Here is a 12886-nt window from a genome sequence, read left to right on the forward strand (position 1 = left end):
GAAGGAGGTTTTCACTCAAAATCTCACGATACATGGCCCCATTCATTCTTTCCTTTACACGGATCAGTCGTCCTGGTCCCTTTGCAGAAAAACAGCCCCAAAGCATGATGTTTCCACCCCCATGCTTCACAGTAGGTATGATGTTCTTTGGATGCAACTCAGCATTCTTTGTCCTCCAAACACGACGAGTTGAGTTTTTACCAAAAAGTTATATTTTGGTTTCATCTGACCATATGACATTCTCCCAATCCTCTTCTGGATCATCCAAATGCACTCTAGCAAACTTCAGACGGGCCTGGACATGTACTGGTTTAAGCAGGGGGACACGTCTGGCACTGCAGGATTTGAGTCCCTGGCGGCGTAGTGTGTTACTGATGGTAGGCTTTGTTACTTTGGTCCCAGCTCTCTGCAGGTCATTCACTAGGTCCACCTGTGTGGTTCTGGGATTTTTGCTCACCTTTCTTGTGATCATTTTGACCCCACAGGGTGAGATCTTGCGTGGAGCCCCAGATCGAGGGAGATTATCAGTGGTCTTGTATGTCTTCCATTTCCTAATAATTGCTCCCACAGTTGATTTCTTCAAACCAAGCTGCTTACCTATTGCAGATTCAGTCTTCCCAGCCTGGTGCAGGTCTACAATTTTGTTTCTGGTGTCGTTTGACAGCTCTTTGGTCTTGGCCATAGTGGAGTTTGGAGTGTGACTGTTTGAGGTTGTGGACAGGTGTCTTTTATACTGATAACAAGTTCAAACAGGTGCCATTAATACAGGTAACAAGTGGAGGACAGAGGAGCCTCTTAAAGAAGAAGTTACAGGTCTATGAGAGCCAGAAATCTTGCTTGTTAGTAGGTGACCAAATACTTATTTTCCACAATAATTTGCAAATAAATTCATTAAAAATCCTACAATGTGATTTTCTGGATTTTTTTTCCTCAATTTGTCTGTCATAGTTGACGTGTACCTATGATGAAAATTACAGGCCTCTCTCATCTTTTTAAGTGGGAGAACTTGCACAATTGGTGGCTGACTAAATACTTTTTTTCCCCACTGTATTTGACCCAAGTCTGGTTTGAGGCTGCAGATACCTGTGGAGCTCCATTGTGGGAACCCTACCTTTAAACTTCAATTTAGCGCTTTACAGTAAAATGGGTTTCTCTGCCTCCCACAGAGAAACTTAACCCTCTCTTGAACATTCCACCTTAACTATCCCTCCAAATCCACTTTTTGGACCTGGCCCAATTTTATCCCTGGGAAATCCGGTCGGAATTCTTTGAAAAAGGATTCTGAGGGGGGAAGGGGGGAGAAGAGAGAGAGAGAGGGGTGAGACGTCCAGACATCCCGGGACCCGCTGCTGCCGCCTCCACTTCCTCTGTCTGCCACTCACCATTATGGTTCATATTAGAGAGCTTATGCAAGGCTCAGTACTAATGCTGCCCCTTATGGACAGAGAGCAGGCAGGGGATGACGGAGGGAGCGCAGGGCACAGTGGGGCTTTTTGGGAGTGGAGGGGGCCATGGAGACAGAGAGAATGTGTTTTGAGGAGAAGAGGATGAAGAGAGGTGAAGGGGAGAGGGGGGAGGTGTTGTATGTTTTATTCTCAGTAGACAGAGTCTTTAAAATCATACACAGTATTATATTCTTGACTAAATGGGTTTAGGCCATGGAGGAAAAAAAGTCTGAAATGTTTGCACGCATCTGTGAACTCAAACTCACAAACAAAACCAAAAACCTCCCCCAAAACAATCCGCACACGGAGGCGATCTAAAACAATTACCATTGGAGCACACAGCCATTTCTCAGAAATACCTAGGACGTGTATTCTACATCCCCAATCTGGTATTGCTGGCAAAAAGAAAACAGAAAACCTCCAAGTCAAGCAGTCAGAGCTGAGAAAACAACAGAGTTCTCTGAGAAGAGGTGAAGGGGTTGTCTTCTCAGGGCTAGAGCAACAGTGGACTTGACAGGAGATGAGCAGGGCCATGGGGCCACAGGGGTAAGAGCATAGGAGAACATAGGGGATATAAGTGTTAAGGAGAAGGCCAGAACGGGGGGCAGGGGTCCCAGTGAAAAGGGGGCGTAGGGGGCAGCTGCCATCTCCCTCCCGGGCTGGGGAGTCCCGTCACGTCAGAGCAGAGGTGGCCTTTGATACCCTGACAGGCCAGAGGACCCAGGTCAGGGAGAGGATTAGCCTATGGGCCAGGGGGTCTCAGAAGGCTAGGGTCACTCACTCCCACCCGCCATCACCCCCACTAACCCTCCTCTCAGCCCACCCGTAACCACTCCATGATTTACCCCCAACCAGTCCATCATTCCACCTCTCTCCCTCTCCTCTTCATCCCACCCCCTGCTCACCCCCTTCATAACTCACCCCCACTAGCCTGACCTCCCACCCCTCACCCTCTCATACATCCAACCCTGAATGGATATAGGGAGCCAGGGAGGCCTCTACTCCCGCTAATGTGCCCCATTTCAGAGGAAGGGCAGTGGGCTGAGTGTGGGAGGTCAGCCCTCTGTCTATGGAAACAGGCCAGGGGAGCCAGTGAACCATGATGATCCAGCAAACTAACTATGGGTCAATCAAAACACTCCAGCAGAAAAACCATGGGTCAACCACAACACTTCCGCCGACTTCAAAACATGTCAAAAGATCTGAGTGACCCCCAAACTATTCCTCAACCACCCCTATCTAATCTCTGTGTGTGTGTGTGTGTGTGTGTGTGTGTGTGTGTGTGTGTGTGTGTGTGTGTGTGTGTGTGTGTACAATTGACTCTCCTATGATGAGGAATCCTTTGCTGTGAGTTGACCTGGACCTTTCTCTCTGGGAATGAGGTCAAACTCCTCTTACACAACAAAAGAGTTAGCCAACACTGGCTATCACCATAAAGATCCACCCAAGGCCATTGAAATGCAACAAGACCATAGACCACAATGCACCACCAATAGACACTCACAATTGACATTCTACTAGCTTCAGAGCTTCAAGAGCAATTGCTGTGGCCACAATTCCACTATGTACACTAGTGCTTGCGCTAGCACATTACAATTACATCTTGTCATGAAGTTTATTCATCATTTATTAATCATTATTCCCACATTTGTAAATGTTAGTAAGTTAGTTATTCACACATTTATAACAACTTTTAAAGTATGCAATAATGGCCTCCCAAGTGTCGCAGCGGTCTAAGGCACTGCAGTGCTTGAGGCGTCACTACAGATCCGTGTTCGATCCCGGGCTGTGTCGCAGCCGGCAGCGACCGGGAGACACCTGAGATGACGCACAATTGGCCCAGCATCGTCCGGGTTAGGGGAGGGTTTGGCCGGCCGGGATGTCCTTGTCCCATTGCGCTCTAGCGACTCCTGCGGTGGGCCGGGCGCATGCGCGCTGACACGGTCCCCAGTTGTACGGTGTTTCCTCCAACACATTGGTGCGGCAGGCTTCTGGGATAAGCGAGCAGTGTGACGCATGGCTCTCGACCTTCGCCTCTCCCGAGTCCGTACGGGAGTTGCAGCGATGGGACAAGACTGTAACTACCAATTGGATATCACGAAATTGGGGAGAAAAAAGTTGACAACGATTTAAGAGATCATTCACAATACGTTTAATATACACTACCGTTCAAAAGTTTGGGGTCACTTAGAAATGTCCTTGTTTTCGAAAGAAAAGCAATTTTTTTGTCCATTAAAATAACATCAAATTGATCAGAAATACAGTGTAGACATTGTTAATGTTGTAAATGGCTATTGTAGCTGGAAACGCCTGATTTTTAATGGAATATCTACATAGTCCTGTGTTCCAATGGCACGTTGTGTTTGCTAATCCAAGTTTATCATTTTAAAAGGCTAATTCATCATTAGAAAACCCTTTTGCGATTATGTTAGCACAGCTGAAAACTGTTGTGCTGATTAAAGAAGCAATACAACTGGCCTTCTTGAGACTAGTTGAGCATCTGGAGCATCAGTGTCACGCCCTGACTCATGGGACTCTTGTATGTTGAGTCAGGGTGTGGATATTCTATGTTGTATTTTCTATGTTGGCATTCTATGTTGTGTGTTTCTATGTTTGGCCGGGTGTTATTCCCAATCAGAGGCAGCTGTCGCTCGTTGTCTCTGATTGGGGATCATACTTAGGCTGTCTATTGGCAATCACTAGTTGTGGGATCTTTTTCCATGTTAGAGGCTTGTATTGTGTTTAGCCTTAGGACTTCACGTGTCGTTGGTTTGTTGTTTTGTTCGTGTGTTTATCGGTGAAATAAACATGTACGCATTTCACGCTGCGCCTTGGTCTGACCCGTCCTTCAATGAACGTGACAGAAGATCCCACCAAACACGGACCAAGCAGATTGCCCAGGAGCAGACATCCTGGACATGGGAGGAGATCCTGGACGGAAAGGGATCCTGGACATGGGAGGAGATTCAGGCTGGGATGGATCGCCGTCCTTGGGAGGAGACAGTGGAGGCCCGGTTTAGAGAGGAGCAACGGCAACGCATAAGGCGCCGGCCGAGGAGGAAGCCCGAGAGACAGCCCCAATAAAACATTTTGGGGGGGCTAAAAGGGTGGTCGGGGATCGATGGAGAAGAGCCCCGACCACTGCACTATGGGGGCTCAGGGAGGAGTCCTCACGGGAGGAGGACTGGGCGCGTAGAGTGAAAGACTGGTACAGTCGGAGATCTCGAACGTCAGTTCCCAGTCCGGTACACCTCGTGCCTGCGTCTTGCACCAAGCTAGTGGTGCGTGTGCCCAGTCCGGCCCGGCCCATTCCTGTTCCTCGCACCAAGCCGGTGGTGCGTGTCGCTAGCCTGGTACGGCCCGTTCCTGCTCCCCGCACCAAGCCAGTGGTGCGTGTTCCCAGTCTGGCCCGGCCCGTTCCTGTTCCTCACACCAAGCCAGTGGTGCGTGTCACCAGTCCGGCCGGGCCCGTGCCTGCTCCTCGCACCAGACCAGTGGTGCGTGTGTCCAGTCCGGCACGGCCCGTGCCCGTTTCACCGGTGCCTGGTCCGGACCAGACCAGGAGCGCAACAGGGAGGCTGAGAGAATGTGGTCGTCACGCCCGGAGCCGGACCCTTCCCTGTCATGTCAGGTTGGTGCGGTGTGATTCCCAATCAGAGGCAGCTGTCGCTCGTTGTCTCTGATTGGGGATCATACTTAGGCAGCCTATTGGCAATCACTAGTTGTGGGATCTTGTTCCGTGTTAGAGGCTTGTATTGTGTTTAGCCTTAGGACTTCACGTGTCGTTGGTTTGTTGTTTTGTTCGTGTGTTTATCGGTGAAATAAACATGTACGCATTTCACGCTGCGCCTTGGTCTGACCCGTCCTTCAACGAACGTGACGATCAGCAATTATGAGTTCGATTACAGGCTCGAAATGGCCAGAAACAAATAACTTTCTTCTGAAACTCATCGGTCTATTCTTGTTTTGAGAAATGAAGGTTATTCCATGCAAGAAATTGCCAAGAAACTGAACATCTCGTACAGCGCTGTGTACTACTCCCTTCACAGAACAGCGCAAACTGGCTCTAACCAGAATAGAAAGAGGAGTGGGGGGCCCCGGTGCACAACTGAGCAAGAGGAAAAATACATTAGAGTGTCTAGATTGAGAAACAGACGCCTCACAGGTCCTCAACTGGCAGCTTCATTAAATAGTACCTGCAAAACACCAGTCTCAACGTCAACAGTGAAGAGGCGACTCCGGGATGCTGACCTTCTAGGCAGAGTTGCAAAGAAAAAGCCATATCTCAGACTGGCCAATAAAAAGAAAAGATTAAGATGGGCAGTCTGAGATATGGCTTTTTCTTTGCAACTAAAATAGCCATTTACAACATTAACAATGTCTACACTGTATTTCTGATCAATTTGATTGTTATTTAAATGGACAAAATAATTGCTTTTCTTTCGAAAACAAGGACATTTCTAAATGACCCCAAACTTTTGAATGGTAGTGTAGGTCCTTATAAACCATTTACTAATCATTAGTAAAGTGTTTTTGTGGGGTCTAATCTAAAGTGAGGGCTATTTATACTTTATAAATACGTCATAAATATTTTTAATGGCCAGTGTTATTTCTCACAAAAATATAGATATGCCATTGGTAGACATTCCAGCAGTACCCAACGCTCCTTAACCGATGTCTGTGCCCCTGTGGAAATCTAATTAGCATAATAAAACAATCCCCATCAAAATCCGTCTGTTTAAGTTAGATATGTCTGTTTTTTGCATGGGCTGCGTCTCAATCCACCGCATCCGCCGATGTCGGCCTTCTGCATCTGTGGTGGAAAGTGGCAGAACTACAGCGCAGTTTGTCAGACCAGGAGACCCGAAAATCAGTCTTCTTATGAAAACATAGCGTCTGAATGGTTTGGGCTACAAACTAATATGACCACTCTATGGGAAAATGAGAGTTCTCGGTTTTGCTCTCCATTTTGCTCTACGACCCCACAAGTGTCACAGGACTCGTCTGAAGGTAACCCGGGCCGAAAAAATGAATGGAAGGGAATGGGGCATTTACACGTCAAAGGTGTACAGATAATTCCACTATAAAAATTAAAATAATAATCAGACTTTCTTATATCTCTCAGGTAAAGGACAGACCTTTCAGAACATACTCCTTTTGATTTATTTTTGGACTATCTGTTTTTCCATGTATGAATCTGTTATTAAATGTGTTTTTAGGGGCTAATAGCAGTAAGGCCAAATTCAATGTTTCATCAAATAATTTTATTTTATTTAATTTTTTATACCTACAGGGGTCCTAAAATTCAAAAATAAAATAGCTAAATGGTCCTTGGTATGACCATCTTAAAACAATTCCATATGTTAGCTTAGTAGGAACCCATCCCGGGCCCTTAGACCATAAGGGGATGTTTTAAGTTCTCAAAATAGCCTGGAGCATATCATTGGTAAAAGAATAAGCACACAACACAGGATGTTTAAGGAAATATATTTTCACAAAAACTGTTGTAAAACAACTGCTGCAAGGACATGAGGAAGAGTTGTAATGCAAATGTTTTGCCAATTTTGTCAACCTTGTGAACCCGAACGAATCATAAAACAGGGAGATGTAGCTGGCCGGACCAGCCAGTTTTTCTCAAGTGGATTTTTATCCATTCATTACTACTGATATGTGATTGACATTTAGAGGTATTTGCAGGTAGAAATGTTACATGTATAACCTTTAAATGCTTCCAGTGCTTCAGTATTTTAACCACATACTTTTTTCATACTTTGCTTTGTTTGGCTGCCCTTTTACTGGGCCTTTAATGGTAGTAACTCTTTAAATGTAATTAGGATAGTTCAGCAAAATTAGGTATTCAGATATTTGTTTCCTTACTTCATAAGCAGTCTATGAACTACTCGAAGAAGTGACTGCAATCCACACTTTGGGTTTGGTAGAAAAGTCACTGCCAACAAACGCTAATGTAAGCATTTTCGGAGGAAAAACATGACTTTACTCAGCATAGAGTGTATATGAAGTTACACATCACACTACTACAACAGTGTTACTGTTTTGGAATGAAATGTTTAATATATTTTCTTAAACATCCTCTGTATTGTGTGCTTATTGTTTAACCATTGATATGTTCCAGGGGCCATTTTGAGACCCTGGACGGAGCAGGACCTGATGATGGAGCATCAGGTACTGCTGGAATGTCCATCTCTTTGTGAGAAATAACACTCGGCATTCAAAACATTTATAAAGTATTTATAAAGTATAAATAGCCCTCACTTTAGACTCTGCAAAAATACTTTACTAATGATAAGTAACTGGTTTATAAGGACCTATATTAAACATCTTATGAATGATCTTATGAAACATTATGACATACTTGAAAATATGTTTATGAATGTGTGAATAACTAGCTTACTAACATTTACAAATGTGGGAGTAATGATTAATAAATGAATAAACTATTTACTAATACATTATAAATGCTTTATTACAAGGTGTTATTATAATGTGCTACGTGCAGGCATACCCTCTATATCTTGCATAACAAGCATACTCACCCTAACGTGTCTTATCACCCACTTTCCTTCTTATGTGAACCATGCTGACAGCACGATAGTGAAATTGCAGAACACATGGCCACGCCACGGAGAGTGCTACCTTTATCTAGTCAGCACATTCCACGAAAGCACAAAACTCTGACACGTGCACAGATAATGCCATCAACAAGACATTTGTTTTCCCCAGCAACTCCCCCCAAAATTTGGCAAGCAATAAATGACCTTTGACTAGAGAAGTGGGTGTTGGGCAGTGGATTTGAAACCATCAAACTGGTGGTGGCCCACCAATACGCCTGAGGGTGTTTGAAAAGAACACATTGAAACGTCATGACATTTATAATTATAGGAGACATTTTCACTGAGGTTTCTAATTTGGGATTTGAAAATAAATTTCTTCCGACCCCAAAACACTAACTGCAAAACATTTCTGAGATCGTCAAAATCGTCAAAAACACTTAATTCTACAGGTGCCAGAGAGAGGGGAGGTAGGCTGAGGCCCATCCCAGAGGGGAGATATACTGAGCCCACAGCCCAGATCTCTGGTGCCTGGCTGGGGTAGACAGAGCATGGGCCAGGAAGACCACACCAGCTGCTCCTCTGGACACAGGCAGGCGGGCAGGCAGGGCCCAGGCTTAAATCAGCCTGCAGCTGCAGCGCTTGCCTCAGCATATTAACTTTGGCTCCGCTTCACACCCTGACCAAGAACAACTTGGTGCAAAAATATGATTTTTTTCCCCCACACAGGGTCAATGAGGAGATTGGGCTCGGGATCAGATTAATTGGCAGTGTGAAGAGATAATGCTTACTCTGCCATTTCTCACCCATTAACCAGAGAACGCAGCAATCCTGGTGTATCATTAACCTACGTTAGGCCAATACAGTAAAACCCACACAGGTCGCTTGTAATTGACAGTAAACAGCTAACCACCCGGTCTGGTTCCTCACCTGTCAGTGTATCGCCTGGCAGGGTTGTTCAACACCACGCCGTGGGGGGCATGGGAGAATGGTGGCTGGCGCAGCAGTCGGTAGCGGAGCGGCTGGCAGTAGCAACACAGCAGGCAGTTGGGCTTAGACGCCAGCAGGGTAGCATCAATCTCCAGGTGCTGCTCCATGGTGAAGAACTGCACGCCGTACACCTCCTCCTCCACGTCCAGCTTCAGCGTCAGCGGCGTGTCACAGAACACGTTACTAGGGCCCAACGAAAGGTTGTTTCCACTGACGGTCAGGAGCAGGATGTTGTGGATGGCAGGAAGGGCTGTCTCCTCGGGGCTGAAGAAGGTGACCCATACAGTGAGGGAGTCGGGCACCAATGGGTGCGGGAACTCTAGCTGGAGCATGCAGCCCTGCAGGGGGCACTCGGACAGCCCCACGGCCCCCTGCTCGATGCCGGCGTTGGGGCTCCAGGTGCGCACGCTGGGCTCACATGCCTGCTCCACGTCTGGAGGTCCTGGGGGTCAAAAGAACAGAGGTACAGCAGATCAGACATAACATATAAATAACTATAAAAGAAATACACACTCAGACACAACAAACACATACAGTGAGGGAAAAAAGTATTTCATCCCCTGCTGATTTTGTACGTTTGCCCACTTACAAAGACATGATCAGTCTATAATTTTAATGGTAGGTTTATTTGAACAGTGAGAGACAGAATAACAACAAACAAATCCAGAAAAACGCATGTAAAAAATGTTATGAATTGATATGCATTTTAATGAGGGAAATAAGTATTTGACCCCTCTGCAAAACATGACTTAGTACTAGGTGGCAAAACCCTTGTTGGCAATCACAGAGGTCAGACGTTTCTTGTAGTTGGCCACCAGGTTTGCACACATCTCAGGAGGGATTTTGTCCCACTCCTCTTTGCAGATCTTCTCCAAGTCATTAAGGTTTCGAGGCTGACGTTTGGCAACTCAAACCTTCAGCTCCCTCCACAGATTTTCTATGGGATTAAGGTCTGGAGACTGGCTAGGCCACTCCAGGACCTTCATGTGCTTCTTCTTGAGCCACTCCTTTGTTGCTTTGGCCATGTGTTTTGGGTCATTGTCATGCTAGAATACCCATCCACGACCCATTTTCAATGCCCTGGCAGAGGGAAGGAGGTTCTCACCCAAGATTTGACAGTACATGGCCCCGTCCATCGTCCCTTTGATGCAGTGAAGTTGTCCTGTCCCCTTAGCAGAAAAACACCCCCAAAGCATAATGTTTCCACCTCCATGTTTGACGGTGGGGATGGTGTTCTTGGGGTCATAGTCAGCATTCCTCCTCCTCCAAACACAGCGAGTTCAGTTGATGCCAAAGAGCTCCATTTTGGTCTCATCTGACCACAACACTTTCACCCAGTTCTCCTCTGAATCATTCAGATGTTCATTGGCAAACTTCAGACGGCCCTGTATATGTGCTTTCTTGAGCAGGGGGACCTTGCGGGCACTGCAGGATTTCAGTCCTTCACGGCGTAGTGTGTTACCAATTGTTTTCTTGGTGACTATGGTCCCAGCTGCCTTGAGATCATTGACAAGATCCTCCCGTGTAGTTCTGGGCTGATTCCTCCCACCTCCACAAGGTGAGATCTTGCATGGAGCCCCAGGCCGAGGGAGATTGACAGTTATTTTGTGTTTCTTCCATTTGCGAATAATCGCACCAACTGTTGTCACCAATATTCCAGCCTTGTGTAGGTCTACAATCTTGCCCCTGACATCCTTGGAGAGCTCTTTGGTCTTGGCCATGGTGGAGAGTTTGGAATCTGATTGATTGATTGCTTCTGTGGACAGGTGTCTTTTATACAGGTAACAAACTGAGATTAGGAGCACTCCCTTTAAGAGTGTGCTCCTAATCTCAGCTCGTTACCTGTATAAAACACACCTGGGAGCCAGAAATCTTTCTGATTGAGAAGGGGTCAAATACTTATTTCCCTCATTAAAATGCAAATCAATTTATAAAATTTTTGACATACGTTTTTCTGGATTTCTTAGTTGTTATTCTGTCTCTCACTGTTCAAATAAACCTACCATTAAAATTATAAACTGATCATTTCTTTGTCAGTGGGCAAACGTAAAAAATCAGCAGGGGATCAAAAAATGTTTTCCCTCACTGTATCAGACTAAATGAAATACAATAGAAAACAAAGGTTAGGTCAATGCATTTGCAAACATGACCATGTGTGGTTGTTTGAATTAGTTTACAGGCAAGGAAGAGCTGCAGGTGCATGAACCCCTAGTAGGGGGAAGTGCTGTCGATAAAATACAAAAATAAAGAATGTGTATATAGAACAGTGGTATGACTGACTACAAATGGCTGTTGTCAGTGAAGTATCATGGCTGAATGAGTATTTGGCTTTTCTCAGCAATGGACTGCATGCGACAGACATGGGACTGAGTTCATTGTCAGTAAAGCAGGGGAGGCAGCAGACAAGCTGCCTGTGTTCCTCCTGAGAGAGGCCCTGCACAGGGTTCTCACTTCAGTGGCAGTCATTACAACACCAAACAGCACTCCTCCAGCCATATTTGGAGTCCAAAGCTACCTCGTATTATCCAGAGTGACGTATACCAACATTCATCAAGCGCTTTGAAAAGCCAGCGTTATGGGAGACACTGTGTTCTCCCTGTTTTCCTTTTGTGCACTTCCAAACTGGCAACCGACAAACCCATTTGCTAACCTCAATTCTGGGCACTGCACAAAATTCCAGTGTTTAATCAAGTGAGCACTGAATTCGGTTTCCAGGCCACATTATCTCAACACATTTATTATTGTAAGTGTGTGTGTGGCCAGAGTAGAGGTAACTTTGAAAAAAAGGAGAGAAAAGAAACTGAGGAACTGAGATACTCAGAGTTTTGCACCCAGCCTCTCTCTCTCATAATGTGCCCCTCACATTCTGTGGGGAGTTTTTCATTGACTTTTTGAGGAAAGGAGTTTTAGCCACCGAAAATATTTTGTAATGTCAGCTGTTATGATGGGCTGTCCTCCTGCTCTAGAACTCCTACTACGGACGCCAGAGGTTCGAGATTTACGATGACACAGGATGGGGATGTCATCCATCATAAGATCATCTATAGAGTAAGTAAAACATATGCATAAAGATTATATGCAACCATGGCAAGACCCAGGTCTATTTTTCAACACTGTAGAATTACAAGTACAGTAATTTTGAGTATTACAGATTTTATCCTTAAAATCCAACCAAGACAGCACCTTTTCATTAGGGTTAAATCTACTCTCTGGTACAAAAACAGCTCTATAGCGTTTGACCTAGCCTTGCCTCCCAGGCTGCTGAAAGGCCCTCAAGGTGTTCAGACAATCCAAACCTGGCCTTTGAATAGGAGGCCTTGCTTTCTCACTTGATTTGCTAATCCCATGTGGGTATCAACCTGTCTAGGAGATCGCTTGTTCTAGGAAAGGGGGAAAGAGACATTGGGAGGAATTCCAGCTTAATTGCAATAGGGTTGAATGTGTAGTGTTTCGCCCTCTGGCATCATGTGGGAATCAGACAGTGTGGAATTGTGGAGCGCGTAGAAACAGGGGACTGGAATTAACTTGGATACGGATAGATAAACAGAGGGATATGTCCGTGCATGCACTCTGCTTTCTAAGAAAGGGGCCTTCCTCTCCGTCATAAGTCACACTCTCTATAACAAACTCACAACAGACTGACTTGCACTGAAGTAACCATTGTCCTCAGAAGAGGCTGGTGGGAGGAGCAATAGGAGGACAGGCTCATTGTAATGGCTGGAATGGAATAAATGGAATGGAGTCAAACACACAACAGACTGACTGACTTGCACTGAAGTAACTTTCGTTACTTGTATTCATGCCATGACCTCTAACTAGAGGCCATGAGAGGAACCACAATGGAAATATGTCTTGCTCACTTGTGTTTTGTCCCTTGAGAGC

General features: G+C 45.6%; 1 protein-coding gene across 1 annotated transcript in view; it reads right to left on the reverse strand.

Moving 5' to 3' along the window:
- The window catches only part of LOC311127458 (pappalysin-1-like), a gene marked incomplete at both ends in the record, with an annotated part of 74549 nt that overhangs the window by 31835 nt on the left and 29828 nt on the right, over positions 1 to 12886 (reverse strand). Inside the window, one exon of the mRNA XM_084159294.1 lies at positions 8945 to 9446. Coding sequence (XP_084015420.1) covers positions 8945 to 9446 — 502 coding nt within the window. The remainder of the gene's footprint in view (positions 1 to 8944; positions 9447 to 12886) is intronic.

This window comes from Coregonus lavaretus (assembly GCF_964263955.1).
Source record: "Coregonus lavaretus genome assembly, chromosome: 4".
Classification (NCBI taxonomy): domain Eukaryota; kingdom Metazoa; phylum Chordata; class Actinopteri; order Salmoniformes; family Salmonidae; genus Coregonus; species Coregonus lavaretus.